Here is a 17321-nt window from a genome sequence, read left to right as displayed (position 1 = left end):
AATAACTTTTAGGTAAATTATACTTTTCATTTTTATGAATATAAAAAAATTGCCATCATTATATTATATAAAAAAATTATTTAGTTATGAGTAAAATATTATTTTTTTGAAATTATTTTTCTTTAACTTTTTATATTGTTTAACTCTTACATAAAAGGGATTCTTACTCTAGTTTACTCTTAATTTTTAACCAAATCTAGCATGGACAATAACCAAGTAATTATTCAAGAATATTATTCTATTTATTATGTTTATCTAGTAGTAGAGTTAGGAATTCGTACATGACTAAATTTTATTTTTAAAATTATTTTTAATTTTATTTTTACTTCAAAATTAATTATCTTAATTTATAAAAAATATAAAATTATTTTTTTATATGCAAATGATTTATAGGACTCAAAATTTTTTTAACAAAAATTGAGTCTTAAAATATTAAAATATATTTTAAATATTATTTTGAGATATTTTATTGATTAAAAATAATAACAATATGAAATATAATTATTTTTAATTTTTTTAAAAAATAACTACATTAAAACACTTATATATATAATATTTTGATATAAAATGATATAAAACTTAAAAAATTAATTAATATTTATCATATTTTATATATTTTTTAAAAAATTATTTTTTATTCGGGTATTCGGGCGGCCCGAATAGGCCCAAACAATAAAAAAATAATATTTTTTTGGACGGGTTTGGATTAGTCCGTCGAGTTCGACTCAAATTACTAGAGCCGGTAATTCGGGCGGGCCGGGCTTATTCGGGCCGGGCTTATTCGGATCGGGCTTAAAGCATCATACCCCTTCTAAAAAGCCCATATAGCCAAGTCCGGCCCTAACACCTTCGGGCTTCGGGCTTATTCGGGCTGGCCCGAATACCCGAAACTTTTTAAAAATATTTTTTCTTTATTTTTTAAACCAATTTTAACTTTTAAATAATTTTATTAAGCGTAAAATATTATCTTAATTTTAAAAGAATAAAATAAAAAATAACTGATCAACTTTGTATTTAAGTAGCTCTGTTATTATTTTGTTGTATTATGTATAATTTATTCATGAATGTTTTCTTTACTTGTAAATTAATGTCTTAGTTGTTTAAATATTGCTCTTATCATAGTCATATATAAATATTTTATATATTTTAATTAAATTATATTATTTTAATTATGATTAAGCTGATCTCAATTCAATCACAATTAGACTACTAACTTAAAATTATTATCTCGATTAGTTCAAAGTTTTTAATAACTTTTAGGTAAATTGTACTTTTCATTTTTATAAATATAAAAAAAATTGCCATCATTATATTATATAAAAAAATTATTTAATTATGAGTAAAATATTATTTTTTTGAAATTATTTTTCTTTAACTTTTTATATTGTTTTACTCTTACATAAAAGGAATTCTTACTCTAGTTTACCTTTAATTTTTAACCAAATCTAGCATGGACAATAACCAAATAATTATTTAAGAATATTATTCTATTTATTATGTTTATGTAGTAGTAGAGTCAGAAATTTGTACATGCCTAAATTTTATTTTTATTTTTATTTTAAAATTAATTATCTTAATTTATAAAAAATATAAATTTATTTTTTATATTCAAATGATTTATAGGACTCAAAAATTTTTTTTAACAAAAATTGGGTCTTAAAATATTAAAATCAATATTAAAATATATTTTAAATATTATTTTAAGATATTTTATTGATTAAAAATAATAAAAATATGAAATATAATTATTTTTAATTTTTTTAAAAAAGTAACTACGTTAAAACACTTTTATATATATATATATATAGTATTTTGGTATAAAATGATATAAAACTTGAAAAATTAATTAATATTTATTATATTTTATATATTTTTTAAAAAATTTATTTTTTTATTCGGGTATTCGGGTCAAGCCCGAACCCGATCGGGCTTGGCCCGAATTTCCTCGGGCCTATTCGGGCGGCCCGAATAGGCCCGAACAATAAAATAATAATATTTTTTTCGGGCTTGGCCCTAAATTTTTCGGGCGGGTTCGGGCTGGCCCGTCGGGCTCGGCCCAAATTACCGGCTCTAGTGATAGCCTCAGAGCCTCAACCACAGGTAATGATGACGTTTCTTTTAAAGGAAAGGCAGGGGCATTTTTGGCATTTTAGTAAAACCTTTAATTGAATAAAAGGGCCTACAAAAGAATTTCATATTTCTTTGAGCCCTTCAAGTAGACAAATTGTTTCTGAGGGCCCCAGATTCTCGCCGATAAAAGATTAGGATCAGCTTTTATTGATTCTTTTTCTGAAGGATTATAACATAATTGAATTGGCTCCTTCAAGCAACCAATGTACGAGCTCTTGCTTTAAAAAGAGCACTTTTTCTTGTTCTTGACTTAAATTGTGACAATGTCATCTTCAGATTTAATTGTCTAAGTCTTGTCTCTTATATTCTGAAGTGTCAACCTACTCTTGGCGACTGAAAATGTAGAGGGACAATAGAAGATATTGTGTACCTCTTAGCAATCAAAGCTGGATTTTCTCTCGCCTTTGCTCCAAGTGAAAGTAATGCTGAAGTTGATTTCATTACCACGCTTGCTCTCCAAGAGGTGATTCCAATTGGACGAGTGTCCTCATCATAACCTTCTTTGTCTCTCCTATTAGCTGAGGATGCAGTGGCCTACGTTATGCCTTCAAATGCTATCTCCGTGAGAAGTGGTGTTGGCTAATTGTATTTCAGAGTTCGTTTATTTATTAGTTTTTTTTTTTTTGTAATTTGGTTTGCTGTTTTATTCATTTCGTATGTTATCTACTTTGACGTCCTTTTTCAGTAATATACCAGCTTTTTACTACAATAACTTCTGTCTTTTTACTACAACAACTTCTGTCTTTTTACTCTGTCCGGTGACGTGTCCATGGAGAGTTAAAGATGTTTTCAAATATTAGTTAATTAGAAACCATCAAAATTTCTTTCTTTCTTTTTTCTCCTCTCATTTCTGAACACCTTATTTTTTCCAATTTTTTTAAAAACAAAACAAAAAAAATAAATTGAAATAAAGTGTTGAAATAAAACAAAATATAATTTTATATCCCTTTTACATTGGAGTATAAATGTATAGCAGGAATTATGAACAAAAGGAAAAAAAAAATATATAATCATTCAAGTCTTTTTCCTATCTTTTATGTGGGGAAAAACATTGTGTTACACGTTCTGGAAAAAAAATAATAATAATAAACATTCAAGTTTTTTTCCTTATCTTTTTTGTGCGGCAAAAGAAAACATTAAGTTAAGTATTTACATTCATAAATATTTGTAAAAAAGGGCAATTGTAGTGTTACATACGCTGGTCATCGTAGTGACGAGCAACGCGTGCTCATCAAGTCAGGAATAATTTTGACCCTTGATTTTAATTTTATTTAATTTTTACTGTTCATTTAAATTAATTTTTTGAACATTTTTAATATTATATTTTTAAAAAATAAAAAATATAAAAATTTTAATATTAAATTTAAACTATCTAAAATATATTTAAACAGTTAATTTATAAAATTTATATATTTTTTAATATTAAATTAGGTTATTAAATTATAATTGAATTATACAGAATCTATTTGTATAGTCAAATAATAAAATTATAATTTTTTAATATTAAATTAAATTGCTAAATTAAATCTATACTAACTAAATTGATAATTAATAGATATATTAAATTTTTAAATTTTTTTATATCTTTTATATTAATAAATATAATATTAAAAATATTTAAAAAAATTACTTTAAATGAATAACAAAAGATTGAAACAGAGGACAAGGACCCTTCTAGCCTGTTGCACTGAATGCAATCCCGGCAATTGTAGAACCGGGAGGATAAAAGCTCACTTCAAACATGATGTCATATATATTTTACTTTGGCCAATAAATGTGAAATACTGGAAATGCCCTTGACATCCTTTGTATTTTTGCATAGATGTGAAGGGCATGAATTTTCGACTCTTTTTATAATCCCAGAAATACCCCCAATTACTATAGATAAGAGACAAGAATTACTGTAATCCCAGAATACGAAGATTTTTTTTTTTAAAAAAAAAACCATCAGATCCAATAATTGCATATGTGTACCGGGTGCTTGCATCAATATATAGTAGAAATCTGTTCCCCAAGACCTATTTGCCAATTTTAGAAAAAGCACTTTGTGAATTTGCTAAAATAAAATCGTAAGTTTAATAGACTAGTCATTGTAAACTATGTGCCTTCTTCGACTAACTTGTGAAATCGGTGCTATTAAGTTCATGGTTTTTTTTAGGAGAGAATTAAGGCCTGTTTGATTTTTATTATCATTTTTGTTTTAAAAAATTGTTTTGCAATAATTTTTTAAAATTATTTTACAAAACAGAATAAAAGAAAAATTTATTTGGTTGTGTTAATTAAAAATAATTTTAGAATTAAAAAATAAGTTAACGATGATGGTGTCTTATGATCAAAGTAACTATAATTTTTAATAATGAAATGTAGTTTATTTTAAAAGCAAAGAAAATAAAATTAGCTTTGAAATGTTTTTACTTTTTGTTTTTTTAAATGAGAATATTTTTAGGAACAATTAAATTTGAACTAATTTAAGACTTCCCCCCAAACACTCTCTTAAAGCATATCAAAAAAAAAAAAAGGCCAGAAACCATTAATTTCAAGTCTTCAGATTTTCAATTCTCGGGGGAAATTCCAATTTATATGAAAAAGAGAAATTTTAATATGGATAAAATTAAAGGAAGAAGATGACAAAAGTTTACGAAATCTATGGAAACGCCACCGCGGGGGGCTCTCCCCTTCCAACAAAACAACAAAAAATCATCAATAATTCAATATGCACTTTAAACGGATCCCGAACTCTGAACCCAGCTCCCCCTCTAATGGAAAATCCACTGGGTGCAACGGCCCTCCCTGTGAGTCATCCAACTAACTTTCAATTTTTAAGAAAAATATCATCTAAGGACTCCTCTAACATTTTAATATCAAAGAATGAGCCTAAAATTCTAAAATATTACTGTACTTTCGGGAACATATTTGAAAATAATTAAGATTTTGCAGGAAAAACACCTAACTGCCTTATAGTGTTTCACAAGCCTCACTCTGATATAAAAATAGAACATTCAACTATTGACAAGTTATTATGCGTGATTAATAAGCTGACATTCATTTATAAATAAGTTACAAAAACTCATAGGCTAGTTTAATTTTATAAGTGTTTCTCCTACATAAATAAGAAAACATTCAGCTATTGATAAATTATTATGCGCAATTAACAAGCAGAGATCCATGTGTTAACAAGTTATAAAAATTAAAAGGTTTGATTTGATTTTATAAGTCTTGCTCCAATATATATAAAAAAACAAAGGCATTCAACTATTAATAAGTAACAATATGTAATTAACGTAGAGATATTAATTCATGAACAAGTTAAAAAAAGAAAAAAAAACTGATATTGCAAAGCTACAAGGATCTTTCCATGACATTTTTCTCTGTTTTTATGTTTTTTAGTAACGAAATGGACTGTTTAGTTTCTCCGTATCTAGCTACTAGCTTCATGTCTCTCGTATGTTGTTGGCCTTAAAGAATTAGTTAGCTTCTCTTCATCTCTTTCTAGTTGGGTCAGAGCTTGTTTCTCTCCGACCTTTGCTCACTTTAGCTAATCTCATCCTCTCAAACATGGAACAAGCCATAGTCCTATATCCAGCTCCAGGCTCAGGCCACATAGTCTCCATGGTTGAGCTCGCCAAGCTTCTTCTTCACCATTCCCACTCTGTCTCCATAACCATCCTCCTCACCACTGGCTTCCTCGACAGTCCCTCTCTTGATTCCTACATCCGTCGCATCTCTCAAACCTGCTCCTCCATCTCCTTCCGTCGCTTCCCTCTCCTTGCCATCGGACCAGCCTCCTCGCCGCGCAGCCTTCCGGCCACCGCCTTTGAATTCATTCGGCTGAACTACGCAAACGTGGCTTCAGCTCTCGAGGACATCTCACAAACCTCCGATGTTCGAGCTTTAGTGATCGATCTGTTCTGCACATCCGCCATGAACATAGGTTCTTCTCTCGGGATCCCTGTTTACTACTTCTTCACCTCTGGAGCCGCCATTCTTTCTGCTTTCTCGTACTTTCCCAGAATTCACGAGCAAACCACCAAGAGCTTCAAGGATCTCTCCGTAGATCTTCACTTCCCAGCTAACCCCCCGCTCAAGGCCTTTCACATGGTAGAACCAACGCTTCACAGAGACGATCCAGCTTACTGGGACTTCTTGAATTTCTGTTCCCATCTTCCTAAATCAAGTGGCATCATTGTTAACACGTTTCAAGAGCTCGAGCCCATGGCTGTTAAGGCTATAGCAGAAGGGACGTGCTTTCCTGATCCAAAACAGGCACCTCATGTTTACTACATCGGGCCTCTAATTGCAGAGTCAAATGATCGAACCGAAGAAGAAGGAGAAGGAGCAGAACTTGGAAAAAGCCGGACCTGTTTGTCATGGCTTGAGAAGCAGCCGAGCAGAAGTGTTGTTTACCTGTGTTTTGGAAGCCTTGGCTCGATGTCGGTGGCGCAATTGAAGGAGATCGCTCATGGATTGGAAAGGAGTGAGCAGAGATTCTTGTGGGTCGTGAAGAAGCCACCCATTGATGAGAGAACGAAGCAGACGGAGGACACAACTCGAGATTTCGATTTGGATGAGATATTGCCAAATGGGTTCACTGAGAGAACCAGAGATAGAGGGATGGTGGTGAGGTCGTGGGCCCCACAAGTGGAGGTGCTGAGAAGGGAATCGGTCGGTGGGTTCGTGACTCACTGTGGGTGGAACTCGGTGCTGGAGGCGGTGGTGGCCGGAGTGCCGATGATTGCGTGGCCGCTGTACGCGGAGCAACACATGAATAGGAATTTGCTGGTGGAAGAGATGAGGTTGGCGATAGGATTGGAGCACAGAGAGGAAGATGGGTTCGTGAAAGGTGAGGAATTGGAGAAGAAAGTGAGAGAATTGATGGAATCTGAAGGAGGAAGAGAGATGAGGGAAAGAAGCTTGAAGGTGAAAATCTTCGCTGAATCCGCAAAAGGTATATCTGGTTCATCAACCCAAGCCTTGAACAGCTTGGTTGAAACATGGAATACTGATCATTGATTTTTCGTTTGTGGAAGACAACCATTATATTATTATCTGTTATATATGAAATTCGAATGCGCTTCTTAACTATAGTATTAGAGTCTCAACTTTGTCAGTTTGTCTCTTGTTCATTTTATATCTATAAATTTAGGTATCTTAATTTTGGAATTGTTCGTAAACCTGTATATTACTATTAATATTACTATTATATATGTGTGTGCATATGATTTTGTGACCTTTTATCATCTTCTTCATGTAATTCTATTTATATCAAATTTCCTCTCAGTGTTTTTAGAAAATCACCCTGTCTCATAGAAGAAATTTATTTTTAAAAAAGTCTTATGAAATGTAAAAATAACTTTGAAAACTAAAAAATTTTAATTTTAATCAAAACGACCTTAGCACCAAAATCTCCATATGAAGAAATTTTTATTTTTTTAAATAAGGATATTTTAGTAGATGTATACCAAAATTTATTTATAATTCTGAGTTTTTTTTTTTTTTTTTGATATTTCATGGGACTTAACGGTTAATTTTTGTAAGGCTTGCGGGGTTAAAGAGTTATTTTTGCATTTCATGGGACTCTTTGAAAATTAAATATCTTTTGGGACCCCTTAGTGATTTTTTTTCTTTTTTTTAACTTAAATTGAATTTCCCCCGCGAATTGAAAATCTCTGAAGGCTTGAAATTACAATTCTCTCCTAAGAAAAAACATTAACTGAGCAGCATCGATTTCACAAGTTATTATTTTTTTCCCCTTTTTTTGGCCAGCAATTTTCACAAGTTAGTTGAGGGTGGAACATAGTTAATTAATAATGACTAGCCTATTAAACTTACAATTTTAGCAAATTCACAAGGTGCTTTTTCTAAAATTAACAACTCATGACTTAAGCATTAGAGTCACAAATTGATCTATGGTCCTGAATGAAGTCGTTTGCAAAACAAACTTATTATAGAGTTAATTCAAAACTGTGTAAAGGTGTTTGTATTCTTTTAAATGTCACAACTTAATCCGAACACAACATTTAATTAAAGCATCAGACCCACAAATTGCATATATATGTGTGTGTACTGTACTGGGCACAAACATTAACTATTAACACACACACACAATTAAAATTCACAACTTTGTTTTAACGAATTCACATGTCTTTCTACTTTAACAATCCTTTCTAACAAGTAAAAACTATATCCTTGTTGTTTTTAAATTATGGACATTTTGGTAAATGACCTCGAAAATGATTGTCAATTAATGACCAAGGATACTATTTTAGGAGGATTAAGCGTTAGAAACCTTCCGCAATGAGACCTAGTTGAAACTTAAATAGGATTGAGGGTGAAAGATTCATAAAAAATTATTCTCCTTATTTAAAAATATAAAATATTTTTAATCAAATCTCACTCCTAATAAAATAATTATCCATTTCTAAACTAACCCTATTTTTTTATATTTACTTTTATTAAATATTTTACAATAAATATAAAATTATTATCAATAGGGACACTTTTAAAAAAAGATGATGATTACATTTCAAAAGATTAAAAATGCTTTACATTTTTTTAATATCTAACTTCTTAAGAAATGCTTTACATTTTTAAATGGAGAGAGTAAAAAACTTGAAACTATTTTCCAATTATATTTGTATTAAAGATAAACCATAAAAAGACAGAAATAATTAATAATATTTTCATTTACATCCATAAAACAAAAAAAAAAAAAAGAACAAACATCATTATAACATCTAGATCTTATATGTAATAAGTTTTCATAAATAATATCCCTTTTGCCTCAAATTATAAAATATACTTTTAAATAAAATCTCAAGTATTAATAAATTTTATTAAATATTAATATTTTAAAAATTATATTGATCATTGAATCAATCAAGATAATGATTCATAATTCATTGGTTCAATCAAAATCGCATAATGGTCCAACCATTGATTAATAAATTAATATATTTTAAATTTTATATATTAAAATAATACAATGATAAGCATAAATATTTACATGGAATGTTAAAAAAAAAGATAAATAAATTAAAATATAAATTATTATTTATCCACATATTAAAAAAATTTATTAAGATTAAAAATATCATCAAAGAACCACACAAAAAAATTTATAATTTTTAATAGATAATTAATGAGTTTTTTAAAATATATTTAACAAATAAAACACCAAATTTTTTTGCTTTGGTGAGATATTTTATTAAATAATAATAAATATAAAAAATATTAATTTAAATATAATTAAAAATGTCAAATACATTTTAGTACGGAGGAGTAATATAAAAGTAAAAGGAAAAAAAATGAAAAGAAAAATCAACGGCCATTACTCCACGATTCAACCAAGTTGTTCAACGCTTTGGTGGATGAACCCAAGGTGCCTCTTGCAGATTCAGCCAACTCTCTCCTCTTCAAGCTTCTTGCCCTCATCTCTCTTCCTCCCTCAGATTCCATCAGTTCTCTCACTTTCTTCTCCAATTCCTCACCTTTCACGAACCCATCTTCCTCTCTGTGTTCCAACCCTATCGCCATCTTCATCTCTTCCACCAGCAAATTCCTATTCATGTGCTGCTCCGCGTACAGCGGCCACGCAATCAACGGCACTCCGGCCACCACCGCCTCCAGCACTGAGTTCCACCCACAGTGAGTCACGAATCCTCCGACCGATTCCCTTCTCAGCACCTCCACTTGTGGGGCCCACGACCTCACCACCATCCCTCTATCTCTGGTTCTCTCCATGAACCCACTTGGCAATATCTTATCCAAATCGAAATCTACTCTCGTGTCCTCCGTCTGCTTCGTTCTCTCATCACTGGGTGGCTTCTTCACGACCCACAAGAATCTCTGCTCGCTCCTTTCCAATCCATGAGCGATCTCCTTCAATTGCGCCACTGACATCGACCCACGGCTTCCAAAACACAAGTAAACAACACTTCTGCTCGGCTGCTTCTCAAGCCACGACAAACAGTTCTCGATTCTTCCACGATGTTCTCCTTCTCCTTCGTCTTCGATTCGGTCATTTGGCTCTGCAATTAGAGGCCCGATGTAGTAAACCGGAGGTGCTTGTTTTGGATCTGGAAAGCACTTGCCTTCTGCTATAGCCTTAACAGCTACAGGCTCGAGCTCTTGAAACGTGTTAACCACGATGCCACTTGATTTTGGAAGATGGGAACAGAAATTCAAGAAGTCCCAATATGCTGGGTCATCTCTGTCAAGCGTTGGTTCTACCATGTGAAAGGCCTTGAGCGGGGGATTAGCAGGGAAGTGAAGATCTACAGAGAGATCCTTGAAGCTCTTGGTGGTTTGCTCGTGAATTCTGGGAAAGTACGAGAAAGCGGAAAGAACGGCGGCTCCAGAGGTGAAGAAGTAGTAAACAGGGATCCCGAGAGAAGAACCTATGTTCATGGCGGATGTGCAGAACAGATCTATGACGAAAGCTTGAATATTGGATTTTTCTGAGACGTCCTTGAGCGCTGAAGCCACGTTGGCGTCGTTCAGGCGAATGAATTCAAAGGCGATGGCCGAAGGGCTGGGATGTGATGAGGCGACGGCCGGTGGTTTAACGGCGAGGAAAGGGAAGCGGCGGAAGGAGATGGAGGGGTAGGAGTGAGAGATGCGGCGGATGTAGGAATCGAGATAGGGCTTGTCAAGAAGGCCGGTGGTGAGGAGGATGGTGATGGAGAAAGAATTGGAATGATGAAGAAGAAGAAGCTTGCCTAGCTCAACCATGGAGACTATGTGGCCTATGCCTGGAGCTGGATAGAGAACTATGGTTTGTTCCATGTTGATTGATTAAGGAGTAGCGTCGTAAGTGGTGTCTGAAGAGAAATTTATGTAAAATTGAGGTACTCTGGTCTCTGGGCCACAGCATATGGAGAGATGAATCTACACACACACAGTCAATCAGTCACACGCCAAAGACAAGACAGTCCATTTTCTAATAAAAAGAATTCAGAGGTGGGTAGATGTATAGCTGTCAATTAGATCCCGTGATAGCACACACAGTCACATGCCAAAGACAACACAGTCCATTTTCCAACGAAGAGAATTCAAAGGTAGGGTAGATGTACTCATGTGACGGGCCCTTTTAAACTTAAAACAATTTAGAGTCAGTTCGCTGTATTAAAATGTAAAATAATAATTTAAGTTTAAAATTATTTCAAGCATTAAAATAAAAGGGAAATCTCTTAAGGTTAAAGTCGGTCTTTTTAAATTTCTTTTATAATTTTTTAAATTTTAATATTAAAAAATTAAATACTATACTGATGTTAAAATCTTAATCTCATTTTAGGGGGGATGAAGAAGAAATATATGACAAACTTAATATTTTTATTACTATTGAGACTTCATAAAAAGAAGGATAAAATTATATTAATATTAATGATAATAAAAATCATCAAAATTTCATGGATGATAAAATTATATTAATATTAATGATAATAAAAATTATCAAAATTTCATGGATGATGATAGCTAATTGTTATTGGCATTAATTTTATAATTTTGTTTTTATTTTACTTAAACTTGTTTTTATAGATTTAATGTTAGATGTAATAATTTTTAAGATTTTAAATTTGATTTTTAAGTTTTTAAATTAAGAAATAAAAATACATAAGGTCAGGGCCAGCCTAATCAAAATGAAGCTCTAAGATATAATTAAATTTTATAAGGTCAGTCTGTTTAGGCCCTAATCCTTTAAAGATTGATCTTAATTTAGGCCCTAATCAAAATGAAGCTCTAAGATATATGTAATAATTATTATAAGTTATGATTATTATTAATTTTGGTTGAAAAAAACAGGATTCACATTTAAAAATAAGATTAACAATAGTTTCAACTTATAATAGTAAATTCAGTAGTCCCATCCCATAACACTTGAAATCTTAATTTTTTTAATTGAGATTAACAATAATCACAGTTCATGAAAATAATTTTAATAGTTTATTTTGCTGATTTTTCAAGTGATTTACCTTTGTATTGACAAACATAAAAATTTACAAGTGATTAACTTTTTATTCAAAAGTGACTTTAATAAATTTTTCAATGATTATCATATATTCACATGTACCTTTAGAAAATTTTATAAGTAAATTTTAGTTTCATAATAAAAAATAATTCATTTTCAAATGTATTTTTTAATTTTTTTAATTAAGATTAACAATAATTCTAACTCATAATTTTAATTGTGTCCTTTTTTTTAAATTTTAAATTCATGTTTATTTTAAACAAGGGTAATGTTTCATCATCAAGATATTAATAATTTAATTATGATTAACTATCTTATGAAATCTTTAATAGTTATTTTCGCTAATTGAAATGTACCGTGATTGCAGCGAAACAATTAAGGCTTAAGATTTATCACCACCCTCTTTTTTTCCATCATGGAAAGAAATTATCACTTTTTGTTTAAACTAATTCACAATCCCATTATATGTGATTATTATTACTAATGACGGCTTCAAATTGCTTCAAAGTTGCCTTTGACATATTTATTTATTTACCATATATGTGATTATTATTACTAATGACGGCTTTAAATTGCCTCAAAGTTGCCTTTGACATATTTATTTATTTATCATAATTACTTATTTTATAACTCAAACTCGAGATCACAAGAAAAGTCAATTTAGCTTTTTTAATTAGTTGAATCAGTACTTTTTTATCACTACCATCCTTTGTATACATGGAATTAAGAGAGAAATTAAGAACATAAATGAGCAAAACAACTCCCTGAATTTCAAGTCCAATAACACTATAAATCCCTAAATTTATTTATTGTTTAAATTATTCTCTCAAATTTTAAAAACAATATAATTTAACAGTTTAACTGCCATCATTTGAAAAAAAAAAAAACTTTGACTGTTGACCAAAAAATATCAAAAAAGAAATCAAAAATTATGGAAAAAGAAAAAAAAATTGATCCTTTTATGTAATTTTTTAAGTTCTTATCTATAATTTTTGAATTATTTATTATAATTTTTTTGACCAACAATCAAAGTTAACTTTTGCTATTACTCATGAAACCTATAAGATCAATTTATAGAAACCCTTGACCAGAATATTATAGAAACTTAATTAAATCGTATTACTTTTTTCAGTTAATAAATATTTAAAATATTTTTATAATTATTCATTAATTATAATTCTCACTACCCAAAGTTTTCTTTTCTTTTTATATTTATTTTTTTAATTTGGCTCCGTCCCTGTATGACTGTGTCTCGGGGCGAAGAAGATACCTTGTAAAATGTTTGTCAGGCATGTATATCCAAGTGGTGATGGAATTGGCAAGGTTTCACATCTAAACTAAAGCTGCAACTTCTTCTATTAACACTGAAGCACTTCTTTGTACAGATCTGAAAAACACAGCACAAGCAATTTCCTACATGTCTCTAAAGCAAGCTTCAATTCTATATCTAGCTAAGGTGTATCTAGTCTGGACGCTGCAACACGATGTTCTGTAACTAAACACGTAAAACCTGGAAGATACAGAAGTTAAAAAAAAAAAAAACAAAAAGAAAGAAAAGAAAAGAAAAGAAAAGAAACCAACCATATATTTTCAAGCACCAACATAGAAAATTTACTGCCCTCTATTTGGCTCAACAATCATGGTGAAGACATTGAGCCAAATAAACCAGATGCCAAGTTAGAGACATCAAGTTCAGAATATTCAGCAGTGATGAATATGAATTTAGCTTCTTCAGCTTGTCGTTCAGTCTAATAATCCTGGATCGGATCACGTCTTTCTCTCCTCCTTCCTTTGTCGGCGCAGTGGCGGCTGGATTTGTCCGGGTAGTGTGCTGACTCCCTTTGTTAAGTTCAGCGGTAAAATCTCCCCTTCCCCTTCCTTCTTCTTTCTCTATTTTCATCCTCTCAAACATAACCTGTAATACATTAACAGAGGAGGAATGATGATGAAGACCCAAGTAATCTTATTATTATCATTTGAACATTCAGTCAAATAAAACAAGGCACACACACACACATATATACACTCATTCATTGAAGGATTATAAATAATGCCAAGGTCATTAACATATAAACAGACTAATGCAGTGCAAAAAGCCTCGCTTGACTCATCTAGTCATTGCTCACTTAATCCTTTTGGTCAAGTGACTTGAAAGAGAAATTTGTTAAATGAAAAGACAAAAACTCACTAGGCCAGACCAAATTATTAGCCTACTCTTTCACTTTCATCAGCACAAAGCAAATCAAGCTCGCGCAGGAGTTGAGAACAAGCTGTGGGCGCGCGGGCGCGCTCGCCTACCCAGTTAAAAAGTCAAACCATAACATGGGCACTTATTGATCCTGAGTTTGATATATAAAGCTTCTGAGAGATAGGCCTCATTAATTAGAGTGCTGCTGAAAGTACGCTTTGAGGACACAAGGATATATATATATATATAATTGATCAACTTTTGATACCAATTCAAAATTAAATTTTAAAGATGATGCTATATACTCCTAGCTTATCAATCACCACCTACCAAACCCATTCAATTATATGCTGTTACTTAAGTGCAGACAGAGAAACTTGGAACTTTTCACATGAAGACCTACGCATCATCAATAACACAAAAGTTGATGATATGATAATGATATATACCTTTGTGGCACGAGGCTCCAAGTACATGGAATTGACAAAAACAGTGAAAAGCGAGGCCAGAAGATTATAGGCTTGCAACATTTCAGCTTTGCTGAAAAACAGAGTCTTTCTATGCCTCAAAACATGCCCCAACAAAGCCAATCCAACACTATAAGCCATAGTCCTGAAATAAACAGGGTAAATCTTACTCTGAACTACTCCAAATTGTTGCCTTGGCATAGCCCTGGACAACACATAGCTCGAAACGAACGTAACCCAAACACACAATCCATAAGCAGTCGCGAAACCCATCAGATTTGCCACACTCATCGCTTGATCTAGCATCTCCTTTGATGATCCTATATAGCTCCTAACATTCTTCACGGCTTCTGAAACATTTCCAGAAACATCCTTTCTGAAAGTATTACCTGTGTCCTTGGCTTCTTTCAGAGTCTCTTTTGCTTTTTCTTGTACGTAATGTGTCCTATGTGACACTGTTTCTTTGGCCTTACCAACTGAATCTGCCACAGTTTCACCAATTTCTTTGGCTCCTTTCAAAGCATCTTTAGCTTTTGCTCGAACGTTATGTGCTGTATGTGACACAGTATCTTTGGCCTTACCAGCTGCATCGGAGATAGTCTCACGAACTTCTTCTGCTTCATCCTTCGACGTGTCTATGGCTTCTTCTGCACTCTCTTTCGTTCTTCCTATGGCGTCGGAGATCTTGTGCTTGCATTTTCCATAAGCGTCGCAAATGAGCTCCTTAGGAGTACTGTGAAGAAATGAACGATACTGGTTATCATTATGGGGAAAATCCTGAGAGAGGCCTTGGCCCACGTTGGGGAGAATTGAAGCAGCTTCTTTTATTCTGTCCTTGGTGCCTGAGTGATCGCCGGCTCCGGCGCCGTAGATGAATTTCTCGCTGCCATGTGGTAGATGATCTGGGGTGATGGAGATTTTGGTGTTACGGTGGCCGCCTTCGTCGTATTCCACCACAACCACTCTGTGACCTTCCTTGACGATAGTCTGCTCGCCGGCGTCGTTATGACGGACATGTGGGGTGGGAGAGAAGACACCTGCTCCGGCGAGGGAAGCCATTACAAGACAGAGAGCTACGAGGTTCATCATTTTTTGCGTGTTTAGTTTGGTCGCCGTATGTGATTTCTTTGTAAGTATAATAGATCAATGTGTCACAGTTGTGATATATCTGAGAAATCTGAGATAGGTAGGTTCGGTTGAAGCAGGAGCAGGATAGAAATAGATCGGTGGGTATGAGAGTGACGACACGTAGCAGGGAAGAAGAGCCACGTGTCAGATGGGGCTTGTCCTGTTGCACACGTGGCATAACACACCATGTGTCGAGATTGAATGAGACTGTGTTGGACGGTCCCGCCAATCAGGTTTTTTGTCTTTCTATCTTGGCAAAATTTCACTAGGATCCCTTAACCAAATAAAATAAAATAAAAGGCTCCTAAATTTTTGAAATCCTACAAGCCTGGCTATTCAATTGAAATTAAAATTCAGTTGAAAATGACAAGATTGTCCTTGTCTCTCTACACTCTAAATGATGCTCTGAAATCAAATATACTAGAAATCTTGAATAGCTAAGTCTTTGAGCATTTCTTCACCAGCAATAGGATTTAAGAAAAGGTGGATCATCAGCTTCTAAAGTTGGAGGATGCATGTAGTAAAGCTTTTTAAATTTCTCCCCAAGACTTGAACGAACACATCTAAAGATTAGTGACTTCTTCATTATTAGGATTCCTAACTAAGAATCTCTCCTAAACGAGTCTTGAAAGGAATTTAATTTTGTTGATCAAACATGAAACCTGTACCGGCATGAGCATGTTCTATCGGTATCAAATTAGCACTTAATAATGCACAAAAAAAGTTTCACTGCAAGTGTATAGGTCAAAGTGCAATATAATAGTGCGTCAAAGTCGATTCTATAAGGAATCAAGCATAATAGCAATTAAGCAATAAAGTTTTCATTTTGGTTAACATTAAGCAAAACCAATTAGAATTGATTGATTAAGCAAAATTAAAAAGTGAAATGAATAAAATGCAATAAGATTTCCAATCCAATAACTACAAATGTCCAATATAACCTAGAGTCACTAATCCCTTACTAGCTTCATAGATCTTGCCTTTTATCCAATTAATTAATTTTAATGCTAATTTTGTTAATCTAGAATATTAATGGCTATAAGGGCCTTTCGAATCTCAAATAACCCTCTCTCAAATTAATTATGTTATTTCTAACAAAATTATTCAAGAGGCAACTTTAATTCCAACTCACTCTAATTTAATTATATGATGTAATTAGGTATATTTCTATCCTAATTATGAATTAGATCATAATTTAATCTCCTATTACTCAATCTAAAGGTCCAAATGAGATTCCCTTGTCAAGGAAAAAACCCAATACCCAAATTCATAATTAATAGTGGCCAAACATTAAATAGATAAATAATTGCAAGATTGAGCAACCAAAATTAATATTAAGTATAACCAATGGGTAAAAACAAGCTCTAATCCACCAACAAGTTTATAGTTGCTCTAGGTCAAACGTGTTCAACCACTAACAGCTATTAAAATAGTATAAAGC

At 32.4% G+C, this 17321-nt stretch overlaps 3 protein-coding genes across 4 annotated transcripts; 1 reads left to right on the top strand and 2 right to left on the bottom strand.

The window, feature by feature from the left end:
• The first annotated feature begins 5554 nt into the window (after positions 1-5554).
• Positions 5555-7237, top strand: LOC129312484 (UDP-glycosyltransferase 88F5-like). Its single transcript, XM_054955119.1, has one exon. The coding sequence runs from the start codon at positions 5686-5688 to the stop codon at positions 7138-7140; it is 1455 nt and encodes a 484-aa protein (XP_054811094.1). The 5' UTR covers positions 5555-5685; the 3' UTR covers positions 7141-7237.
• Positions 7238-9351: 2114 nt separating this feature from the next.
• LOC129314596 (UDP-glycosyltransferase 88F5-like) lies at positions 9352-11093 on the bottom strand. The gene has a single exon (XM_054958078.1). It carries the CDS (start codon positions 10912-10914, stop codon positions 9448-9450), a length of 1467 nt encoding a protein of 488 aa, XP_054814053.1. The 5' UTR covers positions 10915-11093; the 3' UTR covers positions 9352-9447.
• Positions 11094-13441: 2348 nt separating this feature from the next.
• LOC129314571 (uncharacterized) lies at positions 13442-15919 on the bottom strand. 2 transcript variants are annotated; one of them, XM_054958054.1, is made up of 3 exons: positions 14735-15919; positions 13679-14012; positions 13442-13607 (listed from the first exon to the last, which is right to left on the bottom strand). In XM_054958054.1, exons 1-2 carry the CDS (start codon positions 15839-15841, stop codon positions 13728-13730), a joined length of 1392 nt encoding a protein of 463 aa, XP_054814029.1. In that variant the 5' UTR covers positions 15842-15919; the 3' UTR covers positions 13442-13607; positions 13679-13727. The 2 variants fall into 2 exon arrangements, with proteins under 2 accessions (XP_054814029.1, XP_054814028.1); XM_054958053.1 differs by having other exon boundaries at positions 13442-14012.
• Between the last annotated feature and the right edge of the window lie 1402 nt (positions 15920-17321).

This window comes from Prosopis cineraria, unplaced genomic scaffold (genome assembly GCF_029017545.1).
Source record: "Prosopis cineraria cultivar Desert tree isolate PC_DT_omini unplaced genomic scaffold, ASM2901754v1 PC6, whole genome shotgun sequence".
NCBI lineage: Eukaryota > Viridiplantae > Streptophyta > Magnoliopsida > Fabales > Fabaceae > Prosopis > Prosopis cineraria.
Note: the sequence above shows the minus strand (reverse complement) of the source record. Positions and strands in the feature narration are given on the sequence as shown.